The sequence below is a fragment of the Miscanthus floridulus genome, chromosome 8 (assembly GCF_019320115.1).
Source record: "Miscanthus floridulus cultivar M001 chromosome 8, ASM1932011v1, whole genome shotgun sequence".
Taxonomy (NCBI): domain Eukaryota; kingdom Viridiplantae; phylum Streptophyta; class Magnoliopsida; order Poales; family Poaceae; genus Miscanthus; species Miscanthus floridulus.
The window spans coordinates 25,325,950-25,342,918 of NC_089587.1; the positions used below are offsets into that span (position 1 = coordinate 25,325,950).

The window sequence follows — 16,969 nt, forward strand, 5'->3', positions numbered from 1 at the left end:
GACAATGATGTCGTCTATTTCCTCGCAAAATTGGCTGCTAGGCGGGTGCCATCTCTAGATGGGGTCTTCATCAACGATCTCCACGAGCCGTCTGCTCGCATTCTGGAGGATCCGATTCAGACATACTCCAACACTAATCTAGCACGGGGGGGCTCCGACCTCCCGACATGCCCTGACCCCGACCAAGTGCTTGGTGGCTCCGACCCGGGCACCTTCATGGCGACATCGCCCCCCTAACATCGCCATAATGGCACTCGATCTGGTTGACTGGAGAGCACCACTGCTCGCCTACCTCCTCGAGGAGGTTCTCCCACCGAAAAGGACTGAAGCACAATGAATCGCTCGACGCGCCAAGACGTCTGTCACCATCGGTGATGAACTTTACAAGTGGAGCCCATTGGGAATACTCATGAAGTGCATCCCGATCGACCAAGGGAAACAGCTTCTCCTCGACGTCCATGCCAGAATCTACGGACATCACACGGCCCCATGGTCGCTGGTCGGGAAAGCCTTTAGCCAAGGTTTTTACTACCCACCGCATTGCGAGATGCAGAGGAGGTTGGTCACAGGTGTGAAGGATGCCAATTCTATGCTCGACAAACTCATCTACCGACACAAGAGCTTCAGACCATCCCTATCACCTAGCCATTTGTGGTCTAGGGCCTCGACATGGTCGGACCCCTCAAAAAGGCCTCGGGTGGCTTCACTCACCTACTCATAGCAGTGGACAAATTCTCCAAGTGGATAGAGGCGAAGCCCATCACCAACATCTGCTCGGTAGAGGCGGTCAAGTTCTTCATCGACATCATCTATTGGTTTAGAGTTCCAAACTATATCATCACCGACCATGGAACAAACTTCACCGGGAAGAAGTTCCTGGACTTCTATGATGGGTACGGCATCAGGATCGACTGGACCTCGGTCGGACATCCGTGTACTAACGGTCAGGTCGAACGGGCCAATGGCATGGTCCTCCAAGGACTCAAGGCCCGCATCTTCGACTGACTCAATAAGTATGCCGGGCGATGGGTTACAGAGGTCCCAGCGATCCTCTAGAGCCTGAGAATGACCCTGAACCGATCCATGGGGTTCACACCTTTCTTCCTAGCCTACGGAGCTGAAGCAGTGTTGCCCTCTAACCTCGATCACGGCATCCCAAGAGTGAAGGCCTTCGACTGAGACCGAGCCGCGGAGGCTCAGCTGGACACAATCGACCTACTCGAGGAGGCTCGTGAGACAACCATCATCCGCTCCGCTCACTACCAACAAACTCTCCGCATGTACCATGAAAGAAAAATCAGGGGGAGGATCCTCGAGGTCGGTGATCTCGTACTTTGGAAAACCTAGTCCACCAAGGATAGACATAAGCTCTCTCCACCATGGGAAGGACCCTACATGGTGACCGAGGTGATCCGACCAGGTGCCTACCAGCTAAAGGATGACAATGGCAACATTCTTACCAACACATGGAACATCGAACAGTTACGTCGTTTCTTTCCCTAAAGCTCAGTCTTTTCATTTCTTTCCATTCAACGTTTGCTCCTACAGCAACCTAGCCCGAGCACTCTCGTCCTAGGTCGCTCGGGGGCTCCATGGGGTACGACACCACCCTCCTTTTTACTATCATAATAGTAATACTTTTCGCCCAAACGAAAGGGTGTCGCCCAAACGAAAGGGCTTCCGTTCCTTTGATTACCCTATGTAACTTGTGTTTTGAACTCCCAACCAATCACACCCCACCGTGACCTACGATTATGAGCAGCTGAGCCTCGCGGGCCATGCCCGGGTTCTTAAGGTTGCAGCCTATGGGTCAACTGGTAGGTGCGAAAAAAACAAAACTATGCTAGGGTAAAAACAAGGGCAGATGGGACAAGCTTCCCCTCACAAGTGATTTCATCACAAAACGGAATTGAAATATTCATGAATGTAAAACTATTCACATGGGGGCTTCCCCATGAACTCGTCTTTTACATGTACTGACTATTTCTACTCAAAACTCTAATATGGCCCTCGGCGGCATCGCCTGACGGTACGGTCAACAAGGACGAAGGCAGCTCGCTTCCAGTCGGGGTGACATTTGGCTCGGTCAGGGGTGGGATGACGCTCGCCTCCGACCCAGTCTCCACTCCCTCCATGGGCTGGACGACATCTTCTCGGCACACATCTTCAGCCATGGTCGAACGGTGAGCCTCCATCACCCACTACGCAGTGACCTGCTCGGTGACCATCTGTGCATATGGCACCAAACTCTCCCCTAGCGCATGAATTTCATCTATGCTCCACCCATCAGCGTACCCTCTATAAATGGCCATGAAGTCCAGATTGGGGTGATGGGTCACCATCGAGATCAGCATCCCCGGTGTCCTGTAGAACATGCTGTCGGAGATGAGCGCCCAAACTTCGTTCGGGGCCTCCGCTAGCTGGACGGCGGGTGTACTGGTGCTAGATCCCAACCCAAACACCTCAGAGACAACCACCTATGCGATGTTGTGAATCTAGTCGAGGTCTCCCTCGAGAGTGCGTCGCTCTTCAAGGGACTGGGCTAGCGCCTCCATGCCCCGACCGGTCGCTACTTTGGCCGTCTCAAGCTCTTGCTCTAGAGAGCCGACCTTTCCACCTAGTTCTAGAAAAAGACAACAAATTCAGAAGCAAAGGAAAGAAAAAAATCAAGGCATCCACCGAAGGCAGAACAGATACATACCAAGACGGGTGCCTTCGAGAATGGAGAGCCCTTCCTCTTATCGGGTCACCCTCTCGAGCAGTCGAGCGTTCGACTCCTCTGCCCTAAACATCTGCCCCTAGAGCGCAACCACTTCTTGTTCAACATTTGACCGGGCCTTCCGCTTAGCCTCCAAGGACTTTTGAAGCACCGCCTCGGTCTCCACCAAGTGGACCTTCACCGCGTCGAGTTCCCGCTCGATAGCAGTCACCCGATCAATCGCGCGCAGTTTCGCTGCCTGTGTTCCCGTCACCTCGACCGCCCGGTCTTGGGACTCACGGTGGGTGGACTCTAGTTGGTGCCTAAGCTCATCAACCTGCCATGATGCCATTGCTTCCTGATCCATCCGATCGTGCTCCTCCTGAAGAAATCGAGACTTACGGATCGACATCATCTCTAAATCCTGTGAGGCAAGAAGCAGACATGCTAAGACAACCATTAAAAGGCCAAGGAGTAAAGGACAACACCAAAAACATAGAGAACTTACCTCTATGACATGTGGTAGGTCAACTGTCATGGCCTGATGGACGAGCTCAACCCTCTTCAAAGCCTCCTTGAGCCACGCCTTAGTAAGGGCGAGATCGGACTCCATCGATAGTCCTCTCTCCGCGAGCAAGTGCTAGAGCTTCACCTCCTCATCATCACGAAGGATGAACCAGGACTTTCCTAGCTCCCCGGGGCAAGGCCACATTAGCTCGTGGCTCACCCCTGACCCACTGGAAGATTCGGCCACCGTAGTATCTTACGATGACCGGATCATCACTAGCTCCTGGGATGGCGAGATGGTCGGTGGCTCCATCCTAGTGTCTTCCTCGCTGGAGAAGGGGATCTCCACTGCTAGGTCTCCACAGCCCACCGGCGGATGCACTACCACTAGTTCGGCCGTGGTTCCTCTAGACTCCTCCAGCCCTAACCAGGCGTGCGAACCGTGCGCTCCTCCGTTGGGCAAGGTAGGGAGCCCGGTTTCCCTCTTCTCCTCCTCCACAGCCATTGGAGGAGGGACCATGAGAGTCACCTCCAACCCAACCTCCTCCGTCACTATAGGGATCGCCGCCATCACCGCCATTATCGTGGCCGCTGTGCTCGCAACCGGCCAGGAAGACGCAACCCCCAGTAAGGAAGGTCGCACCACTGCCAGCCTGCTTCCTCCACTACTCGTCGTGACCCGCTATAGGCTAGGTCTCCACTCTTCTCGTACGGGAGGTGGGGAGATTCCCAGTCCTGCCAGCCCCTGGCTACTGTCAAATAAGCGTGGGTTAGTCACACTCAAAAACCCAACTATAAGAACAAGAGGGAGCATGAATGCATACCTAGACGAAAGCGACAAAGTCCTAAAGCCCCGACCGACTGACGAAAAAATGACCGGATGAGGACCGCTCATGGGTCGTGACCCACGCCCCCTTGTATCGGTCGAGGAAGGAGCCAACCTAGCTGATCCTAGATCGGTCCTCGAACGACTACTACCGCTAGCTTGTGGCGAAACCACCGGAGCAGCTGGCGGGACATCTCCCCATTGGGGGTTGTGCACATGCACCAACCCCGATGACGTAGGGGAATGATCATGTCCCCCTAACCGATGAGTATGCTCCACCACACTCAGAGCAGGGGGCATGAAGCCAACGATGCCTCCAAAGGGTGCGGCGACCGCGCCCGCTTCGCCTCTCATTCGACGGCGGTGTCTTCACTCGTGGCGCACTTCCTTGACTTAGGAACGTCGCCGTGCATCTCCATATCACACCCACCACCGACGAATGTGGCCATAGGCTCATGGTGCTCCACCAAGGTCACGATAGCACCCCTGTCTCCTTCATTGTCGGAGGCACTCGCGTCGCCACCCATCTCCATGGTCTCCTCCGACTTGAGCTCTGTCTCCACGTCGCTCGGGCTCTCACCCCCCAGACCCGCCGGCTGATGTACTTCTCCTTTTTGAACCTCCTTCGGTCCTTCTCAGCTTTCTTCTTCTTCTTGGCAAGCGTTGCCTCCCTCTGTGTAGCTTGCTGAGCTATGCCCTCTAGCCCCTTGGAAGATGCGGCTGGGATTTATAGCCTGAGAGTCCCTTCAAAACGAGCAACTCAAAATCAATCACAACATCAAAAACAAGGAGGAAAAGGTCACGGGAGAAGGGGGTGTACAAGATTGGATAGCTTCGTGGCATGAAGAGGTCCGGGTGTCCCTTTGAGGGAGTCTTTATCCCTCAGTTGCAACACCCCGATCGAGTCGACTCCAGACTTCATCCTTCGGCAACTCCTCCGGTGATGTGCGGTCGGGATCCATTGGGCTAAAGTACTCCCACATTGGCCACCTTCTCTCTGCCAATGGGGTGACCCAATGATGGAAGAAGGTATGGAAGACCCACAACCTGTCAAGGCCATGCTGCACAAAGCCTCTGAAGCTCCATCTCAATAACCTCCATTTTGTTCTGCTGATTGACGGGACCCCACGACTAGCTCTCCCTCCTCTCCGGCCTTCTTCTGGTAAACATCGGGAATGGCGCCTCTACTGAGTTCCTAATGTAGAACCACTCGCCGTGCCACACTCGGTTGGAGTCATAGGGGGAGTACGTAGGGTAGGGGGCTGATAGCTCGGCTTCTTCTGCAAGGCGAACCCCCCCAACCGGCGTGATTCTGGGTGGCTTCCTATCGGATAGGGCTCGCCCACTGAAGATCCATCGAAAGAGGTACATGTGCGGCTCCATCCTGAGGAATGACTCGTAGACGGTGACAAAGCCGGCGATGTGCAGCACCCCAGTCGGGTTGAGGTGCTGCAACTCTAGACCCCACTCGTTGAGGAGCCCATATAGGAACCAGTGCACAGGATACCCAAGCCTGTGCTCGTGGAAGGCGAGGAAGGTTATGACCTCGTCAGCACAGGGTTGCAGAATAACCTCCCCCGGCATAGGGGCCCTCCAATGTGCCACCTCCTTCGACGGGAGTAGCCCCTTCTCAGCGAAGGCGGCCAACACCTCTTCATCCACGTTGGAAGGCTTCTAGTTTGACATCGCACCTCAGATTTATAGATGAATCTCTGAGTTTTTTTCTCTCCCTCGCTTTACCCTCCTCTCTCCTTGAAACCACTACGGCGCACGAATGGGCTTGGCAAAAAAGAGGAAGGAGAAGAGGCAATAGTTGGAGAAAGGCAAAAGAATAGGAGGAAAACCCTCTCCCTTCCACCTATTTAATGAGGGAAGGTGTGTGGCGGGACGTGGCCCCTGGCTGATGGAATGTGCCCTACCTAGCGAAACATCACCTTATTAACGGGACATGGCCTAGGTAGGGCCCACCACTATCGTAACCTGGGAGCATGAAACAAGGAGCAACCGCACGCAAATGGCTCTCCATGTTCCCAAGTAGGGTTTGGAAGGGCCCACCAACTGAATCTCCATCGAGGAGAGCCAATGGGTCACCTGAGTCGATCGGACGGCTTGGGCAGCTATCGAGAGACAGGTAAGGAGCAGTGAGATGCCCCATGCGGGCTATGCTGACTCTGTCATGAACGACGGGCCTGGATTCCATTCGGACATATCCGATAAGAGCTCCCCAAACCCGTCACTCAAGTTATCAAGGTAACTTTACCAAAACCCTTTTTTTGTTTTCTAGTGCATGATCATTCATTCATCCATGTTGTTGCATCGCATATGCAATTGTCATACATCCAAGCATCACATATGCAATTGTTGCATCACAACGCTTCGCATTGCATCACAAAGCGGTAGTCGCCTCATTTGATATGAGCGACGATCGATCGGGGTTTAAAGGCCAGCCTGCGAAGGGCTCGAGGCATCCTCATGTCAAATAGAGCCAGGGGAGAAAACACAGATAAGCCCCAGCGGCCCTCACCTAATCTGCTCCAAAGCGAACAGGGTCATCTTGACCTTCTCATTCGATCCTGACCTCGAGCCATGCCCACAGAATCTCCATCGAGGGGAGGCCAGCGGGCCACCTGAGTCGATCTTCGGAATGACTCAGGCTCTATTGAGGGGCGGGTTAAGGAGCAGTGGAATGCCACAAGAGGGCTATTCTACCTTGTTATGAACGACGGACCCAGATTCCATTCGAACGTACCCATTATTAAGCTCATAGAGCGCGTCACTCGAGACATCAAGGCAAGTGACGTTAGCTCAACCCCTCTAGTTGCGGAAACCGCGGACGGGGTAACGCACAAAACTAGACCGACCCCTCGGCCATGCTTGATGCTTGGGTTGGTGCCCCAACACCTCGGGTAAGCGCTCCGCCTCGCCCGACCCCTCGGCCGCGCTCGACGCTTGGGTTTGCGCCCCGACACCTTGGGTTGGCGCTCTTCCTCACCCGACCCCTCGGCCATGCCCGACACCTCGGGTAGGCGCTCCGCCTCGCCCGACGCTTGGGATGGTGCCCCGACGCCTCGAGTTAGCGCTCTGCCTCGCCCGACCCCTCGTCCATGCCCAACACCTCGGGTAGGCACTTCGCCTCGCCTGACCCCTCAGCCACGCCCGACGCTTGGGTTGGCGCCCCGACACCTTAGGTTAGCGCTCCACCTCGTACGACCCCTCGGCCACACCCAACACTTGGGGTGGTGCTCCACCTCGCCCGACCTCTCGGCCGCGCCCAATGCTTGGGTTGGTGCCCCAACACCTCGGGTAGGCGCTCTACGTAGCTTGACCCCTCGGGCATGCCCGACGCTTGGGTTGGCGCCCCAACACCTTAGGTTGGCGCGCCACCTCGTCTGACCCCTCGGCCACACTCGACACCTCAGGTACGCGCTCCGCCTCGCCCGACCCCTCGGTCACGCCCGATGCTAGGGTTGACACCCCGACACCTTGGGTAGGCACTCCGCCTCGCCTGGCCCTTGGCCATGCCTGACGCTTGGGTTGGCGCTCTGTCTCGTTCGATGGCGACCCACAATCTTACACCTACCGGGTGCGCTCGTGAAACAAGTATAAACAACCCCTTCACGACTTCACAGAAGTCCCAAAAGGGCTCGGGGGCTCCTGTCAGGTTCATAAACCCAGGATCCCCAATGGACCCACTTCCCTACAAAAAACTCAGCCCAGCAGACGGCATTGCGACAACACACGCCTCCTAGGCCAGCCCAAATACATAATGACAGGCCAGGGCAACAATCCGGTCCTCGACCGAAAGACCTGGCCAAGGTGGGGATACAATCCGACTCCAACCTCCTTTTCCGATCGAGGATACATCGGACCTTTGCTCGTGATTCTTCCATGACCGACACGGTCGGGGCCAACTGGGAACGACCATCCGGGGACGCCCGCTCGGTGAGGGCCCAGGGATTAGGCAAAGCAGATAAGGTAAGGCGCTCAAGTCAACCGTAATATCGAGGACCGTACCCTGCCATGCCCTGCGCAGTTTTAGGATAGTGCCACTAGGCCATGCAAAACGGGCACTATGCAACCTTCCAGGAGTGTCAGAGTACAAACAATATTGTAGGCGCCGACGTTTGTCGTACCAGGCGAACACGGTAGAGCCTGCCACATGCGTCTGACGTGAACAGTATTGTGGGCACCGATGATCGTCTCGTACCCGATAGCATGGGCAACAATACTAGGTAGCACATGTATCCATTCTCTCTTTATCTGACTTGTAAGGCCATCCCCTTCAACTATAAAAGGGGATGCGCTCTCTCCTCTCTGGGGGATGTTCTCTCGGCTCTCGAAAGAAAAGAGACTGGACGTTCTCTCTGGCTCTAGGCAACCTGAGCACTCGAATAGCTCAATGGTTCTAGAACCCCACAGCTACACAGAGCATACGCTCTAATACTTAGCGCACGTTAGAGCACCCGTCACTCTCGCCCTTTGGTTTAGAGTCCGACCGGGCCGCTAACACCCCCTTTCTCATTCCTACTCTTTTGTAACCCCACAACAAACTTTGAGCACCTGGACTCAGGAATAAAGTCACCGATCGACTAAAACTAGATGTAGAACACGTTGCCTGAACTAGTATAAATCCTGTGTCATTGAGTGCTAGGCCATATCCGATCACAACGTACGGCAAAACTATAAATATTTACTTGTTGGTCACTTTTCGCATCGACAGCTACCTTAGCAAACTAATTATTATGGAGCTACAAAAATTACAGCGAGCACCTAATAATGTTAGGGATTTACTGTGAAAATTTCAGAGCCAACACTATCACCAATTTATCACAATAATTCATACAAGTTTATATTTTAACAATATTAAGTCTCTCAATTTAATTATATAACTCCTAAGAATATTATAAAACTATGTGAACAAAATATACTAGCAGATAGATCATAATTTTAGGAACCTAACAAAATTAGTTTCATAATTTTTGGTTAACTACACAACTTTATATTGAATTTACAAGTTTATCTTAGAAACTAAATTAGAAAATACTTAGAAAAGGAAAAGAGCCGGTGGCGACCATTTCGGCCCGGTAGCCCAGCACGGTGCAGCTGCGTGCGCGTCGCAGTGGTCTTGCAACGGCCCACGGCCGGGGGTGCCCACGCGCGCTCGTGTTTTGCAAAAGAGGGCTCGGGCTTTTGGATAATCACGCGGAGCAAGGGAACACTATTACTATAGACTCACGCTTTGCATTAAAGACCCTGGAATATGTTGCCTTTGTAATGGGGCGGTCCTCGGCGTACCCGCGCATGGCGGCATGACACACCGACGGCAACGGTGGTTACACCGGGCAAACTAGGCTCGATACGATGGAAGTAAGGGGCCGACCACCATCTACAGCTAAACGCGCAAGGAAAGGCGACAGTTAGGAACTCAAAGACGCGCTGGCGCGAGCTGCAGCAGCGAGCGGCTATCCGCGGCGGTGACATGACTGTTCCGGCAAGCCTATGCCCTCACGGCAAGGTAGAGATGGTGGAGAAGCATCCGTAGCTCACTGTGGTGTATGCCCTACTGATGGTTGAAGCTGTGAAGCGCTGTGGCGGCCTGGCCACGTGTGACCGAGCGGGGCGGCGGCGCTCTGCGATGGACACCGACGCGTCACCATGTCTCCGGTAAGCGCCCTGGCAAAATGGAGTGAGCACCAGATAGAAGAGATCAAGGCGAGCTCCTAGATACAAACAATTGAACTAATTCGGACGTTACCCCAATTTCACTAGCACGGCGGCGCACCTGGCCGATGGTGAGAAAAATGCCAAATTGGCGACCAGTATTGCTCGGGCGGGCTTGAGGAGAATAGGGAGCATAGCTGACTACTTATGCCACCCACTGCTACGGGGAATTGTGCTGCGAAGCCTGAGCTGGTGAATTTGAAATGAAGGAATGGTGTGCTGCCGCTGCTACGTTGTGGACAGCGGCCTCGACTTAACGTGGACTGGCCAAGACTCGACAAGGCATGGCAGCATGAGGACATAGCCTCACGAGCGAGGGCAGGGGTTGCGTGGTTAATGCTCGGGTGGAGCCCTTGGGGGTACCTATGTGGCCATGTGTACTCGGCAGCGTGGCGTCGCGATGTGGTAGGAGGCGGCACGAGCAGGATCGGGGTAGGTGAGGTAAGCGGCTGTGAACACGCACTATAAGGTGAGGCAAAGTGATAGGGAAGGCAGAGTGCAGTCCTGTGCATGACTTGGCAATACGTGCACACGACGTGGGGCAGTGGTAGCCAAGCCTGGCCTGGCGCACAGCCGGCGGACCATCAGGGCTGGCCCGCGTGACTCGACCACAGCAAGGTGAAGGCGTTGCGCGGCACCAAGCGACACGCAACAATGGAATGCAGACTGACCAGCGGCAGCCACTCAGCCATGGCCTAAGCTCATCACCGGCAGCACACTCACGCGCGTGGTGACCGCGGCCTCAGGTCAAGAAACTGGAATGATGCCACTCACACTTTTTAAAGCAGGCCGAAAACTTCTCACTGATTGGACGAAGTCTCAACCAATTCCATGAACCTAAGGTCAACACTACCAGCTAGCTAGCGAAGCAATCGTCATGACCTGAGAGCAATCAGAGAGGGAGATACAAGGATGCCAATTTGGGTTCATCGCTGGAGTGCCGGTTCATAAACAGAGAGCCAACAATGCGGTTACAACGCGTTCTAAGGAGGTTTGGGCAATTGTTATGAGAGCAACGTGACATCCAACACAACTTCGATCTACACCATGCTCATGTACTCACTTTGATGCGGTCAACAATACCAAAACATGCAGCTAGTGTTTAAGCATTTTAGTTAGAATTTAAACACCAAAATAGCATTGTCCAACACTCTTTTCCGACTCAGAAAAGACAAGGGTTCAATTTGGACTTAACAGCCATTAACACTTTTGCCGCAATTTTTAATAGATCGAAACCTTGTTAACTTCAACCAACAAATACTTCATGCAATAGTCCATACCTTATACTAACCCATAGGAGCAAAATATTTACGCACCATTTAACTATTTTGCTCAATATAATTCGCCGAAAATGGTATTTTAACAATAGTTCAAGTGTTTGCCGACTTAACAAAAAGAGTTTATCTTAACGTCAAATTTGATTTTTGAGCTCCAAAAACACTAGTTAACAACATCTATTTTCCAAAAGTTAAAGTTGCATTTACATCTACTAAACTTGTACTTTAATTTTTATTTAAGTACTAAATACAAGTTATGTTTGATCCTTGTTCCTAGAAATTGTTTTTCGCCTCATGTGCGTTATAAATTTTTAAACCCCGGAACTTGTTAGGCTAATCCTTCTCGGACCTAAATCTCAGTGCTAAGCAAGCTTGTAACACCAGGGGTGTTACAGGGCAGCCCCCGACGTGCAAGGCGGTCAGCTGTCCAGCACTTATTATGCGCCACTAACCACATGAAGAACCGACATTTTGGTGGTGCCCGGGTTTTTTCTTGGGTGCTACCCTATTTGCACCATGGAAATTGGTTTAGAAGACTTGGGTGTACCCAGTTCTGATTCTCTAATTCATGTTCACAATCACGAAAGCATTGCCAGGTCAGTGGCTCTTAGCAAGTTAAATAAAATTGTGATATTGAGAAAAAAAAAACATTTAGGTCAAAGTGGAAATAGCCAGTTTTAGATATGCATGCTGCCATATGGACATATATGTCATAAGAGACAGACTTGCAAATTGTGAGGTTGTAATATTTTGCCTTTCGCTTAACTTATGGTGGGATAATCATAGATCAAGGAAGAAGTGGTCAAGATCTCATTCGGTCTTTTGGTGTGGCAGGTGATCTACAGGGATTTCAAAGCATCCAACATCCTTTTGGATATCGAACTCAAGCCCTTCTGGATGCAGTGTAGTTGTTTGAAGGTATTCCACTGAGAAGAGGCCTAGGTTCAATCCTTTTTGCATCTTGAGGTATGCGATTTAGAATTGGGACCCTTGCTTGCCTGTAGTTGATTCTTTAAAATTGAAATGCCAAAGAGTACTATTGCTAAATATTTTAGTCAGCACCAGAAAATATTTAAATATTTCCATTCTCTGCACCTTTATCAGAAAGATAATATCCTAATATTTACCGTGCATTTCAAGTTGATATGTTTGAACATGATTGCTTCCCACTGTTGTTCAGAGCTGTGGCCGAATTCTGGTGGGAGCTTTTGACATAGCTGTATTGCGATAGCCAACTATGTAAGCTGTAGTTTTTACTATCGCATGTGCACATGTACTGAACATCTCCCGAACTGAGCATATAAGCAAGAGAATTTCCTTGGTGAAAGGTGGGATATTACCGTTTCCCATCCGATACATTTTCCCTTGTGAAATACCATTATAGTCCGAGACCTAAACATTAAGAAAATATTCAGCATAATATACATTACTATCGCATGTGCACATGTACTGAACATGTCCCGAACTGAGCATATAAGCAAGAGAATTTCTTTGGTGAAAGGTGGGATATTACCGTTTCCCATCCGATACATTTTTCCCTTGTAAAATACCATTATAGTCCTAGACCTAAACGTTAAGAAAATATTCAGCTTAATATACAAGATGAGTTGCTGATTTCTTTTCAATGGTCTACACATACCTATGTCTTGTTTCTATTCTTTTTTCCATGATTCCTGATCCCCGACCATGTTAAATCTTAAATGCGCCTGTTGTCAGGATGGGGGTGTATGTTTTGTTTGGGTAGCCTGATGTGATCGGTGATCAATGTTGGAGTTCCAGGCTTCAGGCAAATTGCACATCAAGGTTAACTAAGGTAATGGCTCTTTGACATTTTTCACTGGGGTTAATGCAGTTGCAGGACCTCTGAATGCGAGTCTTCTTATCGTGCGGGTTTCTTAAACTCCACTTGCATGACCTCTCCCTCTTTAGACAAATTTCTCTATTTTAGTGGGACTACAGAACAGGGGCAAAGCATGCAGATTAAAGAAAAATAGAGGTCCATACTATTCACAATGATGTTACTGCGTTTTTAGGAGGTTTGCAATAATTTAATGAAAAACATCCTTGCTACTGTATATAGAGCTTAGGGAAAATTGACTATGTACCATTAAAAGATTGCATGTTTGGATATGTACCATTAAAAGATTTAGTCTTAGCTATGTACTATTGAAAGGTTGCAACGTTATTGATTTTTAGCATTCCGTCAACTTCTGTTACATCAGTTTGGAGTTTTATTTTTTTGGTCAACAAAGGATTTATGAATGGTCCTTTTTGCCCTTGTCCTTTCCATCACACACACCTCAACCTGCTCATCATGCACACAGCAATCAACAGGCACACCACTTCCTCATGCACACCCACCGCAGCAGGTAGGAGGCTCCAGGCCTCTAGCGATCGGCGACCGGCGGCCGGAGGCGCGCCTCCCACTTCTTCCTCGGTGGCTACTGCTTCTCCTCCTCCTCTCGTCCATGGTGTGAGCTCCTCCTCTCTCCTCTCTCTCCCTCCCCATCACCAGGTTCATGGCTTCTAACCCTAGTTTTTTTGAGTGATTTTTAGAGAACATTGAAGTGAAATTGGAGGGGGATTGAGGTAGATGGATCTTGCTAGGGTTCGGAAGGGTAATCTCTGACCATCTCTTAAATTCCTCTATTTTTCTTGTATTTGTGTACAAGTATACATGGATGTGTGAAGTGCAAATTGGGCCAATCCTGGTTGAAGTGAATAAATGGGACCTAAGATTATTGTCAACAGCTCCTTACATTTGTTCTATGTATTTTCGATGTATGTGTGATTTATTGTAGGAAAAATCCAAAGAATCAGTGTAGATTAGAGGTTACTGTCAACTCTTACTTCAGTGTTCATGAGGGTAAAAAGTTTTATAATCGGGGTAGGACCATAAAATGGAATGTGGATCCAGAAGAATATGCACTCATTGATCTAGAGAAAGATATGGATCCATATTTTAAATAGGGCGGCAACCAAAAGGCAACTTTTTGGGTTGTTCAGAAAAGTGGTTTGGACTCATGCTATCTTTTTATTTGGAAAAGTGAGACAACTAAAAGTAGAGGACTACGTGGATGACTATTATTCAGTAGAGAGGTTCAAGGTAGCTTATGAGTTCGAGATCACTCCAATGGGTGACAAATCTCAATGGCCAAAAAATGACCCTGGTTTTGAAGTGGTTCCTCCACCATTAGAAAGGTCTGCTGGTAGACCAAGGAAGCAAAGAATCAAGGCTAGTGGAGAGCCAGGAAAAAGAGGTCCATATCAATGCAAAAGGTGCTTCCAATTTGGACATATAGAGAAGGGCTGTTATGCAACTCAAGCTGAACTAGAACAAGAACTTCCACCCCCTCGTCCAAAAAAATAGAAAAAGTAATTTACCATGCCTATGTTTGATATGCTAACGTTTCATGTCTTATATGTGATGGAATATGTTCTTTCACTGACCCGACTTGTGCCTTACAGGAAAACAAAATCTAAAGCGGTTGAAGCCTCCACCGAAGTTACTGAGCCATTGAACATTATTGATGATCCAAAAGTAACATCAAGCTCAGGTGTGATAAAAAGGGATGTGTCATCTCTTTCTTCAGCAAGTCCAGTAGGTGTGACCACAAGGAGGATGGCTTCCCTTTCTCCAACAAGCCCAGGTGTGACAACAAGGAGGATGTCATCAATCTCACCTGGAGGAATCAACCATAGGCTTATAATTGAGTAGTTATCTTAGTCTAAACATGTGTAACTTGGTATGTGTTCTATTCTAAACCAATGTGTTGTTAACTATGGTGCTATATGTGACCTAGAGAACCCAGTTAAGCATCCAGATGTGAACAATGTTATGTACTGCTAAAGTTATGCCATATCTTACTAATATAATATTCTAATAGGTGATGTTGAGCTCATGCTATTTTTTGAGGTGTTATAATATGTCACTTTTATATAAGCATATATATCCCTGATGGGCTCATGTATTGTAAGAGACAGGGGTATATATGTCCCTATTAATAGAGACTTCATGGAAGTGCTAAGATCCAAAGAGATGCAATCTTTTAATGGTACATAGCACAAGTTCATTCTTTTAATGGTATATATCCAAGCATGCAGTCTTTTATATGCCTTCCTCACATATCTGTGTGCACCAACCTAAAGAAAACAATAACACAAAGACCACATATATGAATTGATTTTTTAATTGGTCGCCCTCGGATGACTACCCTCAAACATACATCATTTAGTAGCATTATTGTTTTCTCTTTAGGTTGATAACAAAAGAACAACATGCAGATTAAATAAGGCTTGTTCCACTATAATATGTACCAGATCTGTTTTTTTTTTAACTTGCTCAAATTTGTTGGATTCATATTAATGGCTAATAGTAGTAATAATATATGTTGGCTGATAATAAAAATAGTTTATGGTAAATAGGGATGGTTTTGTACTAAAGAGGTAGAACCTGCAATTTTGTTCTTGCCCCCTAAACTAAGATTGATTTATGCCTACTCTCTATAACTAATTCTTGGTAGTTGGCACTGATTTTTATTGGCAGAATAATGGTGAACCTTCCAAACGCATATAACCGAGAAATGTTGGCACCAAATGTGGACCTCAAGTTAGTTGCCAATATGATCGAGATTCAGGCAGTAAGAAGGAACTGGCAACTTACCCCCTTGTTATGGATGATTGTTTTCCAGATTATATATATGGTTATATACAACAGGAGTTGGATTGCGGAAAGAGATATTTCATATTGGAGCAGACAGGCCTGAGTGCACAACTGGCCGATGTTGAGGTTGATACCTGGCCGGTTAGGTAGATTTTCCACTGCAAATTATTATAAAATGATGGGTACGTCGGAAATAATAATGTCATATAAGTTGAATCTTGCCACGGTGGATACCTTATTCTACAGTATATGCCAGCGTGGAATAGTCATAAAGCCACATATATTTATACGGTGAGTATAACATATTTTGTTTTAAGATTTTATGAGAGATTTTTTTAAGACGTGCAGTATTACCCATGTGACATGCACTAATATTTATATATATATATATACTCGAACATATGTACAGGATGGTACGGAGATACAACAGAATTTATTTGTGGATTTATTGGTGAACGAAAGAAATGGATATCGGAGATTTCTTCCTGCCAATGTAAATCATTATCTTGCTGCATCACGGAAAGTTCTATACAGTAGAGTTTGTGAGCTTGCGACGTCGTGCTCTCTGTGACTGTGTTAATTTCACGAACTTTGCATTTGGATTAAATGTCACTTTAACGTCGGTATGTTTAATTTCATAGTATTATTATCTTATCGTGCGATCCGTATGTTTTTAGTGTAAAAGTTTAGCTGTCCCGTAACAACGTATGAGCACGCTACCTAGTTTTATACTAATCCTATTTAGATACGCAAATGTTAATACCATCTTCTATAAATCTGGTCAAATTTTTTCCAAAAAATAAGTGTTTTTTTGTGAATTGTTTCTAAGTGCAGGTGTTCTCGCGGACTATCCAGATGATCAGTCGGACTATCTGTGAGAACACAGATTCTGTGTTGTTAGGCTTTCGAAAACGAAATCCTCACCTGGGGTATTTACATGTTTTGTGCTAGCTTGTGGTTGTGGATGTATTCCTAAGGTGCTTAGGAGTCCATCCAACAAGGTGCATGTGGTCATTGTTTAAAAGCGAAAGGTTTATAGTGTTCGGTCACATGTGAGGCTTAGAAAAGGTATGTCGAGTTCACATATGTAATGGGATGATGCACAAAATATATTTTCTAGATAGCACATGCTCAAAGAAAGCTAAAAAAATTGTCTCAAGATTTGTTAAGATCTAGAGGAGTTATTTATTTAATAAGCAATAATGCATCCAAATTTTAGTCAGATTTTAAAATTTTATTTTGGTTTCAAACTCATGTTTAGATTATAGAGAATTTCA

At 48.4% G+C, this 16,969-nt stretch overlaps 1 protein-coding gene across 1 annotated transcript; it reads left to right on the forward strand.

Moving 5' to 3' along the window:
* The first annotated feature begins 14,162 nt into the window (after nucleotides 1-14,162).
* LOC136468723 (uncharacterized) lies at nucleotides 14,163-14,747 on the forward strand. Its single transcript, XM_066467184.1, has 2 exons — nucleotides 14,163-14,397; nucleotides 14,524-14,747. Exons 1-2 carry the CDS (start codon nucleotides 14,163-14,165, stop codon nucleotides 14,745-14,747), a joined length of 459 nt encoding a protein of 152 aa, XP_066323281.1.
* The last annotated feature ends 2,222 nt before the right edge of the window (nucleotides 14,748-16,969 follow it).

Coding starts and splice junctions, on each gene's coding strand:
- LOC136468723 (XM_066467184.1), top strand. CDS start 14,163: ATGGGTGACAAATCTCAATGGCCAAAAAATGACCCTGGTTTTGAAGTG. Junction 14,398..14,523: donor ACCCCCTCGTCCAAAAAAAT/AGAAAAAGTAAT, acceptor AAGCGGTTGAAG/CCTCCACCGAAGTTACTGAG.